Source organism: Cyanistes caeruleus, chromosome 2 (genome assembly GCF_971803275.1).
Source record: "Cyanistes caeruleus chromosome 2, bCyaCae1.hap1.1, whole genome shotgun sequence".
NCBI lineage: Eukaryota > Metazoa > Chordata > Aves > Passeriformes > Paridae > Cyanistes > Cyanistes caeruleus.
In genome coordinates, this window is record NC_141702.1 from 105,383,030 (window position 1) to 105,399,677 (window position 16,648).

At 47.9% G+C, this 16,648-nt stretch overlaps 2 protein-coding genes across 4 annotated transcripts in view; one reads left to right on the forward strand and one right to left on the reverse strand.

Moving 5' to 3' along the window:
• Positions 1 to 16,648, forward strand: part of LOC147655082 (uncharacterized) — a 262,971-nt gene that overhangs the window by 86,461 nt on the left and 159,862 nt on the right. The gene's annotated exons all lie outside the window — the stretch shown is intronic.
• LOC111943938 (TOG array regulator of axonemal microtubules protein 2-like) overlaps positions 1 to 16,648 on the reverse strand; it is a 243,991-nt gene that overhangs the window by 14,570 nt on the left and 212,773 nt on the right. For 2 of the 3 annotated variants that reach the window (XM_086878886.1, XM_086878888.1), the window contains exons 5-13: positions 16,045 to 16,256; positions 14,349 to 14,509; positions 13,062 to 13,108; positions 10,877 to 11,158; positions 9,414 to 9,502; positions 8,750 to 8,906; positions 3,532 to 3,620; positions 2,844 to 2,994; positions 1,588 to 1,749 (exon numbers count right to left, since the gene is read on the reverse strand). In XM_086878886.1, coding sequence (XP_086735012.1) covers positions 1,588 to 1,749; positions 2,844 to 2,994; positions 3,532 to 3,620; positions 8,750 to 8,906; positions 9,414 to 9,502; positions 10,877 to 11,158; positions 13,062 to 13,108; positions 14,349 to 14,509; positions 16,045 to 16,256 — 1,350 coding nt within the window. The remainder of the gene's footprint in view (positions 1 to 1,587; positions 1,750 to 2,843; positions 2,995 to 3,531; positions 3,621 to 8,749; positions 8,907 to 9,413; positions 9,503 to 10,876; positions 11,159 to 13,061; positions 13,109 to 14,348; positions 14,510 to 16,044; positions 16,257 to 16,648) is intronic. The other variant, XM_086878885.1, reaches the window with a different exon arrangement.

Here is a 16,648-nt window from a genome sequence, read left to right on the forward strand (position 1 = left end):
CCATTGCCTTCAAATCTTCTAGACAGCAGACAGCTGACTGCACATACATTGTAGCCTACTGTTGCCCAGGGAGTACTTTATGGATTTTGTTCTTTCCAAGCATCATGAGTCTTTGCCCTTTCAGAGGGACACACTGGCTGTATTTCAAAGATGCTGAAGTGAAATTTCTTTGTCATCAAATGGATGTGTTTGTGAACTCAGCAGTGCCTAAGCCTTCATTTGTGGAAAAATGCCATTTCCAGTCTAGACAGTTGATATAAAAGCCTTCCAAATGCAAACTGAGGATAAAAATGTGCAAATACAGCTGCAAATTGTTGCCAGACACATGCTCTTGATAATCAGGTGTCCAGGCTTTGCCTTAATTGAATTTTTTGGTATGGAAAAAAATGTAAAAGGTATGAGAAAAATCAGATGATAAATGCATGTCTTATGAAACCCAATTGTCATCAAAAGCACTGTGCATCCAAAATTTCATGTCATGCTCTCAATAGCTCATTTCCTAATGTGTAGATGAAAACATCAGAGCTGTCTACAATGATGGACTATCAACACTGAACAGAATCTAGATGAACTTCTCTAGACTCTGCAGGGTTTCTGTGCTACCTTGCCTGTTCTCACAAAGTATACCATAACATCAAAAATATTCAGACAGGGGCTAATGTGGATGTCACTGATGTACCCCAGACACTGACATCAGTGATGTCACTGCAGAAGTGTGTGGACATACACATCTAGGTTCACTGTGAATGGAGAGCCACGTCAGGCTAGTTCTGGTCAATTCTCAACATGGAAGTAGCACCTCTAGAAAGGAGCATTCCAAGTATCATTCCTAGCTCCTTTCTTCTTATCTCACCCTACCTGGAATGCTAGCACAGGCACTCTACCCACAAGGGAGAGACAAGAGCCACTAGGGACTATCTGCTGGGTATTTACTGCAGGCAGCAAACAGCCTGGGAGCACCAGGCAGCCCCTCCTGGCTGTCACCTGCTACATACGGCCACTGTATTTGGCTGGGGTGACACAAGAGGCACTGCTTGTTCCCTCTTGGCACTGCAGGCTGTGGGATGGCAGCAGTGAGGAGCCACTGGGCACTTCTGGGAGCAGCAGCACGACTGCACCAAGCTGCTGACTGCCACGCAGAGACAGCCCTTGCTGGGATAGCAGGAAAGCTGTCTGCAGAGCCGGACAGCAGCACAGGCAGAGGGATGAGATGGTGAGTGGACAACTGATCGTGGTGGTACTCGTAGGTGCCCAGTGAGCACACCCTGGCACACTGCCCCACAGCTCATCCCTGCAGTTACAGCTGCCTCTTGCACCAGTGCTGTGGTTTGGATTATCAGGAGGGGCAAAAGCCAGAGCTTAGGCCTTTACCACTACTTTATTCAGCTCAACTTCCCAATGGATCTCTAAGAACCAACTGCTCCACTACTGCAGAGCTGGACTAACTCAGAAGTACATTTGCTGTTCATTCTCAGGACAGGCTATGGACCCAAGATCCCAGCTGTGCTGGGTGAGGCAGGTGGCAGTTTGTGCCCCTTGGGCAAGGAAAAACCCGTGGGGGAAAAAGCTGCCTCAGAGCAGGCTTACCTGAGGAGCTGCGTGGGAAGCTGCCATCCCCATGGATGATGGGCATATTGGGCAGTGAGGGCACATTGTCCTGCTTCCTCAAGATCTTCTTCTTCAAGGCACTACCAGGGTGTTTTCTCTGCACACTGGAAGCTGTGCCATCGACAGGCGGTAGGCTAAAGCCTGTGGGGAGACCAAAGAGGAGCTTGTAAGTGGCGGCTGCTGCACAGGGTGACGATGGAAAGGGCCAGAAAACTTGCTGGACTCGGGTAACAGCTCTTTGTTATCCCGAAGAACTTCAAGTATAACAGTGGCATGCTAACATGGGACTGTGATCACAGTATCACAGAATCCTAGAAGAGTTTGGCTTGGAAGGCACCTCTAAGCACCATCTAGTCCAACCCCTGTGAACAGGGACATCTTCATCTAGATGAGATTGCTCAGAGCCCCATGTAAATTGGCTTTGAACACCTTCAAGAATGGATCAACAACAGCAGCTTCTCTGAGCCAACCCTTCCAGTGCTTCATCCCCTTCATTATAAAAACATTCCCCCTAGAATCTAACCTGAATCTACCCTCTTCCAGTTTAAAACCAAATTGCAGTGATGCTTCCCCTAAGAAAGAAGGAAAACACAGTATTGCTTTGCTTTTGTTTTTCTGTTTCCGAGTCTGGCTGGGGAAGTTACCAAATGAAAGTGCAGATAGCCTTGAGTGATGCCCTCGGGCTGAGTGCTGCCTCCTAAGTTCCCTGCTGCCACCCTGGGGGCAGCACACACAGCACTGCAGTCAGAGCCCCTCAGCCAGGATTCAGTCAGGAACGCTGCTTGCTCCTGGGGCTACAACAGAAGCACTGGCTCGGGGCTTCAGCACAGCTCTACAGTGCCAGCTCCTCAGCAGGCTGTGGCAGGAGAAGGATCTCTGGTGTTTTCATTAGAAGGAATTGAATTTTGTTTCTTCTCAGTTCCACCATGGCTGAGAAGCATTCTTCTGGACTCCCCTTCCCTGCAGGCTGCTCTCCAGGAGAGAGTCTGAAGCTCCAGTCAACTTTACAAGAAAAAATTTTCTACTCCGAAAAACTTAAGAGGTAAAGGTGGGAAGCTGATATTCTCTTATTGACTTAGTGCGGCCATGGGCCTCTGTATATTTCTTTGGGGAACAGAACTAACTCCTCTTCAGTCTTCCACTTAGATGCAAGCAGCACAGCCCCCCAGTCTGATTGCAGCACTGAGCAAAGGGCAAGCAAATGATCAAAAATGACCACAAGTGTAGACACATACTTCCTTCTTCTGCATCCCCGGGGTCAACTACCAGTGGAGGTAGCTGCAAGGATGTTTTCCTTTGTGTCCTTTTCTTCATCTCGTCCTCAAAAACCTCCGCATCCTTCTGCTCTGAGTTCTCCTGAGCCAACTTGCATAATGCAGGACGGACCTAGTTGCAAAGGAAATACATCACAAATGTAAGCAGAGACGCCCAAACTGGACACAACATCTCATCAGGAGCACAGGGTCCATAGAGTGCCACAGTCTTTAATGCAGCTCCATATTCATTCCAAGTGTTTCAGAAGAATGTCTCCCAACCTCATCTTGGCAATTACACACAAGGAGGTGGAAGACTTTAGGGCCACAGCCTTACACTGCCCCAACTGCAACCTATGACAGGAAGCCCTGCTTGAAGCACCAAAGTCATACGAGTGCTCCAAGACAGGTGAAGAGCTCACATGACCAGAGAGCAGGCAGTTCAGTTCCTACAGGCCATGGCAGCAGAATAAAAACCATGTGCAATAAATACGCAGCAAGGAGGGGTAATTGCTCTTGCTTAACACTCATGGCCAGGAATGGCAGCTGTTTCTCACTTCCTGGCTTCTGAAGAACTCAGCTCTGAGGGACTCTGAGGGACTCTGAGGGACTCTGAAGGACCCTGAAGGACCCCAAAGGAAGTCTGCTCATCCCTGTCTTTATCCCTTACCTTTCCAAAGCCATCTCTCAGGTCTTTGTCTCTTGTAAGACCAGGACTGGTGGGATGATCCGTCTTCCTGGCCTGGCTCTGTGGGAGGCCTGGGAATGGAAGGATAGGTTTGTGTAAATCTCTGGCAGACTTTGAGGTCCCAAAAACACCATGTGGGCAACAGGCAAGACAGGTTCCAGACGACAGAGTTCTCATAAGACTGTCCTGGGGTGACTTTATGATGCTTTTATCCCCAGTCATCTGTTCTGTTTATGCTGGATATTATTTTTTTTACCTTTGAGACTGGTTCTGAGAGCAAAGAGGGGAAGAAGAAGTGCGCAGTTTGTTTTCAGAAACTGCACTTGCTCTCCGGCATTTTTCCTTCTCACAGACTGTATTGTCTGCAGCATGGACAGACAGCGGGAGAGAACTCTCCTTTGCTTTTTAGTTAGGGTTTTTTTAGGTAGCTGAGGCAGAGAAATTCCCTGGACTGTGTTTTTTCTTTTTCTTGGAACTGTTCAAACCTGCTCTGGACTGGAAACCCAGAAAACACCGGGAGCTCACCCCTGTGTCCCACCAGGGCCCGGGACATAGCATTTTCCAATGCAGGAGGGACTGATAAGAGACTGAGTGAGCCAAGCGACACCCCATGGAAAGGACTTTCTGAATTTGCCATCTCTTCAGAACTGCAAGAGGCTTTATTGCTTATTATTATTCATTTTTTATCCTTGCAAATACTTTGCTTGTTAAATAAACAGGTTTGCTCCACTTATCTCCAAGGAAAGTTTTTCCCAAACCAGTAGGGGGAGGGGCTTGAATCTGCTCTCTAGAGGGATCCCTTTTGGAGTTTCCTCCCAAATTTGCCCTAAACCAGGACAAATACATTTTTTGGCGCTCAGTGTGCGGCTCAAGAAAGTGGAAAAAAACTGTACTAATTGCATTTTGGTTGTACTTACTCTGTATTGGGATAAAGCAGTCAGTAGCCATGTTGCTTGAATTCATAATGTCTCTCTGGCTGCAGGCCCTCACACGTCTCTGGTCCCTCAGCTTTTTTCAGGTTTTAATACCTTTCTGGTCCCTAGGCTTCTTTTCTTATTCAGAGATAGCTCCAGTATTGTTCCTAACACGTAGTTTTTACAGTAGAGGGGCACGGATTTGGGTTGCTATTTTGCTGGGCATGGTAATAATGATTTATAGGGAGTTTACAAAGGGGTTTGTTCAAGATATGAATGGTTTATGGTTTCTTTGTTCTACCCTGCATCCTAGTTCCAGTAGCACGTTTTGGGGTTTTTTTAGTAGTTGGGCCCAGTTTGCTAGAGCAGGAACAGGGGATGAGGCTTTTCAGCCTTTTCTTTCCTTCTTCTTTGAATCTGCTACGTCACTTTTGGAGAATGTTCAGTTTCCCCTGAATGTTAAAGAGACCACCTTCCTGCTATTTAATCTGGTAGGCTTCCTCTGTAAGGTTTGCAGCTTGTCTAGAATGAGGGCTGAGATGTCCAGAGGAGCTGATGAGACCTGACCTGAGTTCCTGGATCCCTGACCCAGGAGTAGACCTGGGCATGGAAAATTCTAAGTGGAGTGGAGATTGGGAGGATATGGGCTAAACCCTGAAGGAATTTTCTAACCCTATAGCCTGGAACTTTTCACGTGGACAAATATAGAACCCAGCTGAGGTGGGGAAATAGCTGAAACAGAAGTGCCATGATGACTCTAAGGAGAAAAAGGTCATTGCAATAAGCTGGGTCCTGGCATATGCTTATCACACACTGCTAGATACTGTGGGGTAGCAGAGAGAGGCAGGGGAGCAGGGAGATAAATCAGCAGCTACCCCAGTCACTCAGGCTGCCACCAATACCACAGTTACTCAGGCTGTTGCTAAACCAGACAGTGAGCCTAAGCCAGTAGCTAAACCAGACAGCCTAAGCCACTGGCAGTCACTTCTGTGGGAAAGCAGCACAAAAACAAAATCAATCGACCAGTGGACAAAGATCTGGGGGAAGGACCCTCAAAGCCAGCTCCAGCAACTGACACAAAATCAGAAGTTGCTACTGAGTCCTTTTCCCTGAGGGACCTTCGTTGCCTAAGAAAGGGTTACACTCGACGAGCTGATGAATCTATAATTAATTGGTTAGTCCATCTTTGGGATACTGCAGGCAAGGCTACAATTCTGGATGGTACTGAAGCAAGGCATTTGGGATCTCTGTCACATGATCTGGTTATCAACCAAGGAATGATGAGGGGGCCCACCCTCACAATCTCTGAGCACAGATCTTGGTAAGTGTGGGACAAAGATACCTGTGTGCAGACGATCTCTATATGCAGCAAATCCAGTGGAAGACCATAGAACAAGGGACTCAACGCTTGAGAGAAATGGCAGTGGCAGAGATTGTCTTCTCGGACAACCTAAGAATCCAGACTTGGTACCATGTACAGCCACGATGTGGCAAAAACTTGTACGACTTGGGCCACAGGAATACGCTTCTGCTTTAGTAGTCATGAAGTGGGATGAAAGGGAGGAGATCATGCTTGATATGGCAAAGAAGCTCCGAGCATATGCATATGCCATGCATGGCCCAACACATGCAAGAATCACGGCTGTGGAAACATGTCTGCAGAAATTAGAAAATAAGATAGAGGAGAATCACAAGAAACTTGGGGAGGAGATTTAAGAGGGTCTTCTCCAAATCTCGGCAGTACAGATCAGAGGTTCTGGTACCAAATGCAGACATCCCCCAGACAGTGAGAGAAGGTACACACCACAAGGTGAGCTGTGGTTCTTCCTGCATGATTGTGGGGAAAGCATGAGGAGAAGGGATGGAAGACCCACTGCTGCTCTGGCACAACGAGTGTGTGAATTAAAGGAAGGCAAGACTCAGAGAGGAAGTTCCATCAGAAAGGAAGCAGCTCCAGTAGCCCGTAGCCAGGTATGATGACGATGACACGTCCAATCCCCTTGAAGGAACCTCTAAGATGTATGCCCAGGGAAAGAAAGATAACCAGGCTTAGAGAGGCCCTGCCTCCTGACAGGTAGAGGGTAGGGAAAACCGCGTTTGATGGACTGTGTGGATTCGTTGGCCTGGCACTTCTGAACCACAAAAATATGAGGGCTGGGTCAACACTGGTGTACAGTGCACATTAATTCCATCAAGACACATGGGGGAAGAATCTGTTTCTATTGCTGGCATGACAGGGGGATCACAGGATTTGACTTTGGTGGAAGCTGATGTGAGCCTGACTGGAAGTGAGTGGAAGAAACAACCTATTGTGACTGGCCCAGAGGTCCCATGCATTTTGAGCATAGACTACCTCCCAAGTGGGTATTTCAAAGACCCAAAGGGACTCAGGTGGGCATTTGGGATAGCAGCTGTAGAGACAGAGGGCGTTAAGCAATTGAACACCTTGCCTGGACTATCAGAGAACCCATCTGCAGTGGGACTTCTGAAGGGGGAGGAGCAACGAGTACCAATTGCCACTTCAACAGTGCACCTCTATGGATGCTAACTATGAGCAAAGGCAGAGAGCACAGTGCCTGTAGAATAGCAGGCCGCATAACTTTCTCGGTCTCGCCTGAGAAAGTGGCCAGGGAAATCATAAAGAGGGATTAAAACAATCCTCAGAGATAGAAGACAGCCTTGCAGGTGCTGTTTGTCAGTTTCTTGTTTTCTTGCAAGAGAAGGTCGAGGGGTGGTGTACCCCACTGACCAATGATGGTGATGTGTTAGTTTACTAACCAATAAGAGTTTTACTTTTCTGTACTTTCACGTATTGGTCTATAAAAGAAGATCTGAGGTAATAAACCTTGAAGGAACTCTCCTGTTCAACTCACAAGGGAGTCTGTGTTGTTCTTCTCGCCGTTCCCAATAGAGCGACACACCCCCAACAGTACAGAACACTCAAGATGCTATGATTCCCATCCATAAGATGATCCATTAGTTGGAGAGCCAAGAGGTGGTCAGCAAAACCCACACACCCTTCAACAGCCCCATCTGGTCTGTGCACAAATCTGAAGTATAATGGAGATTGACTGAATCTATGGACTATCGTGCCTTGAATGAAGTGACTCCATCAATGAGCGCTGCTCAACGTGCCACATATGTTGGAGCTCCAGTACAAGCTGGAGTCCAAGGCAGTGAAGTGGTATGCCACTATTGATATTGCCAGTGCATTTTCTCCATTCCTTTGGCCTCAGTTTGCCTTCATGTGGAGAGGAGTGCAGTATGCCTGGAACCAATTGTCCCAGGGGTGGAAGCACAGCCCAACCATCTGCCATGGACTGATTCAGATTTCACTAGAAAAAGGTGAGGCTCCAGAACATGTGCAGTACATCGATGACATCATTGTGTGGGGGAACACAGAGGTATTTGAGAAAGAAGAGGTATTTGAGAAAAGAGAGAGAATCATCCTGATTCTCCTGAAAGCAAATTTCACCATCAAGAAGAGCAAAGTTAAGGGACCACTTGAGAGAGCCAGCTCCTGGGATTAAAGTGGTAAAATGGACAGCATCAGATTCTCACTGGTGTCATCAACAAGATCACAGCAATGTCTCCACCAACCAACAAGAAGGAAACACAAGCTTTCTTAGGTGCCATAGGCTTTTGGAGTATGCATATTCCAAGAACAGCCAGATTGTGAGCCCTCTCTACCTGGTCACCTGCAAGAAAAACGCTTTTCAGTGGGGCCTGAACAGCGACAAGCCTTTGCCCAGATCAAGCAGGAGATCACTCATGCAGTAGCCCTTGGCCCAGTCAGGATAGGACCAGATGTGAAAAACGTGTTCTGCTCTGCAGCCAGGAGCCATGGTCTGTCCTGGAACCTTTGGCAAAAGGTGCCGGTGAGACTGAGGCCAACTATTAGGATTTTGGAGTCAAAGCTACAGAAGGTCTGAAGCCAACTATACTGCAAGTTTTAGCAGCCTATGACGGAGTGCAAGCCGCCAGAGTGGTAATGGGTACAGAAGTACAATTCCTCCTGGTACCCCGACTACCAATGCTGGGGTGGATATTCAAAGCAAAGGGTCCCTCTACCAACCATGCCACCAATGCCACATGGAGCACAGTGGACTGCTTTCATCACACAGTGCGTCTCTATTGGAAAAATGAATCGCCCTGGGATTTTGGACGTAATTGCAAAATGGCATGAAGGTGATGACTTTGGACTCATGGACAAAGAGCAACAGGAACAAATGAGAGGTACTGAAGACGTTCTCACAAAAAGGAGCATAAGTGTAGACACCACTTACTTCCTTCTGCTGCATCCCTGGGGTCACCTGCCAGTGGAGGCAGCTGCTTTCCTTTGAATGCTTCCCTTTGTGTCCTTTTCTTCATCTCTTCATCACAAAGCTCCTCAACCTTCCACTCTAAGTTCTCCTGAGCCAACTTGCACAACGCAGCACGGATCTAGTTGCAAAGGAAATACATCACAGATGTAAGCAGAAACACCCAAACCAGACACAATATCTCATCAGGAGCACAGGGTCCATGGAGAGCCACAGTCTTTAATGCAGCTCCATATTCATCCCAAGTGTTTCAGAAGAATGTCTCCCAACCTCATCTTGGCAATTACACACAAGGAGGTGGAAGACTTTAGGGCCACAACCTTACACTGCCCCAACTGCAACCTATGACAGGAAGCCCTGCTTGAAGCACCAAAGTCATACGAGTGCTCCAAGACAGGTGAAGAGCTCACATGACCAGAGAGCAGGCAGTTCAGTTCCTACAGGCCATGGCAGCAGAATAAAAACCATGTGCAATAAATACGCAGCAAGGAGGGGTAATTGCTCTTGCTTAACACTCATGGCCAGGAATGGCAGCTGTTTCTCACTTCCTGGCTTCTGAAGAGCTCAGCTCTGAGGGACTCTGAGGGACCCCAAAGGAAGTCTGCTCATCCATGTCTTTATCCCTTACCTTTCCAAAGCCGTCTCTCAGGTCTTTGTCTCTTGTAAGACCAGGACTGGTGGGATGATCCGTCTCTTTGGCCTGGTACAGTGGGAGGCCTGGTAATGGAAGCAAAAGTTCATGTAAATCTCTGGCAGACTTCAAGCCCTCAAAAACACCCTGATGGGCAACAGGCAAAACAGGTTCCAGACTGCAGAGCTCTCATGAGACACAGAGATTGTGTAGGAGAGTAGCAAGGTACATATGCCTAGACCCTCTCCCAGTGGATGTGCTGCTGGCAGCAGACCCGACATTACTCTCTTGGCCAGCAGACTGAAACCTGCTGCATGATGAAGGCCTCAGCCCCTGGATGCTGGAGAGCCTCAGTGTTTGATAGAGAAGGGCAGAGATGGAGATTTCTCTTGGCAGAAATTCTTATCTGCCCATATGCTGATTTTAGTAAACATCTTCTTTCTGGTTTGTTAAAAGACGTCCCAGGTTCTAATACCTGTGGGCATTTAGATCAACACTCTCCTCTCTTAGTTGGAATATTTTAGAGGAAATTAAAAGAAAAGCTTAGGAATGCAGGAGTGGTACCCAAACATGAACTCTGTTCTTGACACTAAATAATTTGTCTTCCCCAAGGGTTTTGATTTAAAACTGTATGAGATTGGGCCACTTTTGGGCCAGCCTGACTAAAGGCTGATTTTCTTAATGAAAGTAGAATAATGTCACTCATTCTGAATTACTCTCCAACAGGGCTGTTAAAATTTAGGCAACTAAGAATTCTATACAACAACTTCACAGAGGATAAAATCAAGTGGTGGCAAAGTAGAAAGTAACCAATATCGTAAATCAGGATTTTTTACCCCTGCAGAATGGTCAGCTTAATAATAGAGAGTTAGGTAAGGCCTTTGAGGGGAAAAAGGCAATTCTGGATGGAAGGGAAGGCCTTGGAAGGTAAGAGAATCTGGGAAGTTGGCAGGGAAACTCCTGACCCCAGGGTAACCTCCTTGAGACCACTGCAGTCATTCGGTCTGCAAAATGGAAACACAAAGTGTAACAGAGAATGCAGTGCAAACCTAAAGCATCTGAAGCTCCAAATTCCATGGGATACATTTCTTGAAAACTTCTAAATAGCTGCACAGGGAAACATGTTCCTGCCTGCAGCCACTTGAGGCAGGCCAGGGGACACCCTGCCCCACTTGCACAGAGCTACCACAGGAACAGCCTGGCCTCTGGGCTGGCCTGGGACAGCAGGGAGCCCAGAGCCCTGGGCTTTGCAGCCATGGCTCAGCTGCACATGCAGCCTCCTGCTCCTGTCCCTGCCCCACAGCTGAGCAGCCCTACAGCTGCACGGGGCACTGGCAGCAGCACAGCTCATTGCAGGGGGCACATGCAGGGCAGAACTGTTCCCTGGGGATGTGCACAGGCTCTCTAGGCTGGCACAAGACCCTTCCTCCTGCCAGAGAGCAGCCCAGCTCCCACCTTACCTCTGTGTGTGGTTGAGCCCTGCTCAGCCTTCACCTTGTCCTCCCTGGCAGTGACCCTGGGGGCAGCGCTGCTCCACTGCCTCTGCCGGGGCTCCTGGGCCAAGGCCCCCTGAGCCGGCTGGGAGCCGAGACCTCCATTCCCAAGGCCGGGCTTCTGCACATAAGGCTCTATGCCAAACAGCTCAGCCAGTTTCCTTGGGAACAGAGGCATCCCAGGTCCTATCCTACACCAATAGCTCTTTCCCATCTTCCTCTGGGTGTTTGTTGAAGACTCAGAAGAAGCTGTAGATCAGGTACAAGAGAAGAAGTGCGTAACTGAACTCACACCTTTACAATCAACCCATCTAATGGGTGAGGAATTCAAAGTGTATTTCAGGAACCAAAAAGATGGGTTGTTTCTTTTATTTTTCATGAAACTAGCATCAGTTTAATTTATCTAAACAATATGAAGCTGACAAGCCAGGAGAGAAGGCTTCTACTACTTTATTGGTTGCCCATTGCCTCCCCACTACTACAGGATCCCTTTCCATCCAAACACTTGGAAGCAGACAGTGGTCTCTAGAATTTGACATGGTCTCAGAAGCAATTGTTTTCAAAAGCAGTTTTCAAGGTCATTGTTTCTGACTCTCCCACTCAATTCTAGATTGATTTTTGCACTTTGGGGAATTTTTATATTACTCATTCCATTAAAGGAAATGCTGGGACACAATGGCACCCCACATTAGACATAAAAGAAGCTTTCCTTTCTCCATTAGATGTCCCCAGTTTTCTGTGAGCATGTATTTCTGGAAGTAAAACAATCATCCAAAACTTCCACTTCTACTGTTATTACCTGTTCCAGGGGTTTATTATGGACTTTCTTTTCTGCAGAGATGTCCATACCAAAGATAAAAATTATCTGACTCCAAACAGTTCTGATCATGCCTAATACTATCAATTCAAAATTTGCTTAGAGGAAATACAAGAGAGCAGATCATTTTAAAACACTCTCCAACACAGGTGTTGAAATTCACAGAACTAATCATTCTTTACATGGCTTCACATAAGAAAAAAGCATGTGGCAGCCAAACCTTAAGAGAGGAATGAAAACCTGTCTTAAAACTGGATTCTTTCCCCTAGAGAACATTCTAGTCAGCAATAAAAGTCAGACAGGTAAGGTTTAATGAGATAAATCATTTCTAGCCCAGAATTAATCCAGCACAATTGTCACCTGAACAATATTTATCACTAGCTGCATTCAGGAATTAAGGAGTCTTTCTAAAGGGGCTGTACCCAGGATTTGGCAAGATAAACCCTAAGCAGAGGGACCAGGACATCTGATCCCTTTTCCTGCAGCTTTATGTCTTCAAGTTATCAAATTATATCAAATTATGTCTTCAAGTCTCATCTCTCCTATCAGTAAATGCCCAGAGATGGCAAAGGAACAACAACAGACTTTCATTGAGGCTTTCAACTTGAAAGCATTGGCTGACACAGATGCACCAGAGACTGCATTTTGTCTGGCACAATTCTACTTGTCAGGGATCAGGCAAGGCAGGCAGGGAGGGTCAAGGCAGAAGGCATCTCCTCCTGCAGCCTCAGCCTGCAGCACTGACCCAGGCAGAGAGAGCTGGGGAAGAGATTTGTCATGGTGAACCTGCCATAGGTGGCTTTGGGCTTGTGCTGTCAGAGGATGACAAACTCAGACCCTGCATAGGCTGCATCCATTTGGAAACCTCCTTCTCCTTAACTGGAAATTTCACAAGAACTTTCCCTCAGAGGAGGTTTCTTTCTTTCTCCCAGTGCAAAACCAGACAATGTCCATGAATTTCCATGACGAAGGAGTGGGAACATTTCCCGTTTCATGCTTTTTCTCTACTAACTGTGACACTAGAAAGGCTTCAGGGAGATAAAGGGCATGTGCAGGATGGAGAAGAATGTTTCGTTTTCCTGCACTGCATTTCCAGGGCCGCAAGGTACCACTCCAGCTCCTGCAACTCAACACTTCACACTGGAGGAATTTTCACTGCACCACCACAGCACATTCCCAGTGATTGGGCTCTCCAGGAGTCCACTGAGCCCATCAAGGAATTGAAATGAATTTAAAGAAATTTTTAAAATAATGGTTTTTATCCAAGCTCTCAAAATGTCACCTCTGAGCTAAAATTCCAACAGCCAGTTTAGGACAGACATGCCCAGTACCTACCTGCTTGTTCAGAGTCCATGTCTTTGGTAGTGCTGGTGGATCTTGCCCTTGAGAAAATGGAGGAGAAAAGAACATATGAGGAGGTAGAAAGCAAAGCAAGGGAATGTGTGAAGCATGAAAGGAGGCAAACCATCTCAGCATGGTCACTCTGATAAAGGAGGAAATGCAACACAGAAACTAAACAAGTTGCAAAGATGATTCATTGTCCTTAAGCTCTCAGTTGCTGGAGTCAGACAGAGCTGGCCAAGCTCTGGCTGAAACACAGCAGTCATTCTTCAACTTGCATCATAACCCCCCAGTTCTGCTGTCTCTCCTTTTGGAGCCAAGTGGCTCCTACAGCCTCTCTGAAGCAGCAAGAGCTGCTGAGCTGAGACACGAGGCTCTATGGAGGGCAGCTCCTTTTGTACTGCTGCAAAGCTTGACTTTGCCTGTTTGTGCCTTACACTGGTGACAGTCTCGTGCTCCATGTGGTCAGAGCACTGCTGTCTCCTGAGAATGATATTACACCTCCCTTCCCTTTCAGAAAGAAGAAGGCTTTTTCACATTCAGCTGCTAGGGTAGGATATTCACATAGCACTTTAAAAGCCCTACAGAAGATTTTCAATTAGAATGATACTTTGGAGACTACCTCTTTACTGTTATCACTCAGAGAAGCTTGACAGCTACATTTTCTCACAAATATCCAAACCAATATCTTTCATCAGGTACAGTCCTATACCTCTTCTCTAGCACCTTGCCCTCTTTGATCTTAAGCCCAGATCAAAATATTAAACATTCATCAGATTATGCATCCCAAAACTTCTCTGGGATCTCATTTCACAGTGGAGGCCCAGGCATAGAGAAGTTATGCCTGACATTTACAAAGGCACCACTGGAATTTGTAAACACCTCTAAATCAGCCAATATTTGCCCAAACATGTTCTCGTGGCTGAAGAAATTGACAGTCAAGGATTAGAGTATTCAAAGATCTGCAGCATCCAGACCCATGCAATACAGTCCCCAAATGACACCACAAACATTACAGAGGGAATCAACAGCCAAGTCCAGAAGAGGACCTGTCTTGAGGAGCTTTTAAACCCAGCCACCTCTTCCCCACCACCACCACCTCTGCTCTTGGGCCATATGGTGCTGGGTTTGACATTGGGCTGGATCACCACAGATAGGGCCAAATGCTGAATACACAGAGGTTTGCCTAAATACATGGCAGAGCTGACTGTGCAAAATAACCTCACAAGATGGGAAGAGCGAGGTGAACAGCACACTGGAGCAGCAGACACCTTGGCTTACCTCATCTCCTGGGACTCTTGCACATCCAGCTGCAGAGAGCTTTGCAGAGACTCTGCAGCACTGCCAGCACCAGGACTTACTGCCCTGCATATCGGGGGGATCAGAGGGAGACCCAATGACTCCTTCTTCATATCCCCTTCAGTGTGATACAGCAAGGAAGCCTGCAAAGAGTAGAACACAGTGCTCACATCAAGAATCCAGTCTTGTCCCCTTTCATGCCTCAAGAAAGTTAGCCATGTTCTTCACTGGGACCTGGCAGGAAAAGACCAGTCAGACTGATGGAGCAGCTTGGCCCAGGATGGAGAATGGTGCCCTAGGACAGGCAGGTGGTGGGGGAGAGATCATGTCACACATTTACCACCTCTCCCCTCATGCTCCCTTCCATACAAATGTGGCTACATTCCCAGCAGGCATCCACATGTTTGACATCAAGATGTGCTCAGGTGACGATGCCTCCACTGGCCTTTTGGATGTATGGGAAGCTGTTTAGATCCCTATAAACTCCCTGCCCCTAAAGCACCTAACAACCACTGCTGATTTCCAGTCACGTCCCCACAAAGCCATTCTGCAGGATGGCAAAACCTGCTTTTCTTAACCCCTCATTTCTTCTGCTGCTGCCCTTCCCTCCTACAGTTCCCCAGCAGCCTTTGAGGCCAGAAGCTGCTGAGCTCTCAGGATGCTCAGAGCTCTCCAGCTCCCACACATCCAGCATCTCAGGCTCGCTGGCATTTAGGAAGTTCAGCAGAGCTCTCTGATCTGTGGCTCTCTGGAAGGTCTCTGCCTGCCCAAGTTGCTCCAGGGCTCCCATGCCATGACCAGGAAGGGGGGTGGAGGAAGCAGGGACAGATGCACGCCCTTCCTTAGTATCCCATCATTTCTGGCACAGCTAAAAAGCCAAATCAGGACCTGTTCAATCTTCAGTGAAAACATCAGTTCCTGTCAGGGATACACGGGGCCCTTTCTCAGCAAGGCTGAGACCAAGTACCCAAGCCTTTGACTGGACATTCAGTCTGCCAAAGCTGTTGTCCATCTGCCTCCTCCTGCACCCCATGGCAAACCCAAAACAACTGCAGCTCCTGGCCCTGCTGCAAAGCTAATGGTGTGGCTGGGCTCTGGGCTGCTCTCCCCATGGCCACCTCCCACCCCTTCCCTATGGACAAAGCCACGCCAGAGCACACAGCTGCCCAGAAGCTGATGAAGTCTAGAAACAACATCACAGACAACTGTGCAGAAGGCCATGGCTGTACAGCTCCAAAGCTGAGACAACCTGGAACTGACTGTGCAGGACTGCCTGTTCCAGCAAACACCTTTTTCCATCCAAACCAGACACACTTGAGAGAAAACACCACCAAGACAGAGAGATGCTCCACAGATACTCATAGGTTACTAAACGTAGAAGGATTGCTTGGCCAGGGTGGACAACTTTACATGCTCTGACTGCTTCTGGGCATTTTCTCAGCCACAAGACAGAGGAGGAACCATGGCATAGCCCAGAAACCATTCAAAGGCCTCTCCTGCTCTGGATACAAGTCTGCACCACACACCCATTACAACGACAGCTTCAAGTGCTGTGTCCAGCTGAGCTCTTTGGCTCAGCAGCTTCCCTGGGATCACACCACAGGCAAAGCTCTCCGAGCTCCGTCTGTAGCACATAGACGGAAAATCTCCCACACACGACTTAGCTTGGTCTCCTTACCTTACATCCTTTTCCCTCTGAACTCAGCTCCTGGATTTTTCTGCTGTTGTCATTGTCATAGCCAGTGCCACTTTTCCCAGTTTCGTGCTCTCCGCTGCATATCTTGCTTGTCTTTGAAGAGCTCTTCGGGATAGGAGGCAATGGCTTGGAGGGCAGGAGCATAGAGGGATTTGCCAGAGAAATCCTCTTGGCAAGAGGGTAGCCAGTAAGTCCTGCAAAGTGGAGACACAAAATATAACACAGGATGCAATGCAAACCTAAGGCACCTGAAGCTCCATATTTCATGGGATAGACTTGCTGCAAACTTCTAAATAGCTGCACAGGAAACCTGCTCCTGCCTGCAGCCACTTGAGGCAGGCCAGGGGACACCCTGCCCCACTAGCACAGAGCTCCCACAGGAACAGCCTGGCCTCTGGGCTGGCCTGGGACAGCAGGGAGCCCAGAGCCCTGGGCTTTGCAGCCATGGCTCAGCTGCACATGCAGCCTCCTGCTCCTGTCCCTGCCCCACAGCTGAGCAGCCCTACAGCTGCACGGGGCACTGGCAGCAGCACAGCTCATTGCAGGGGGCACATGCAGGGCAGAACTGTTCCCTGGGGATGTGCAC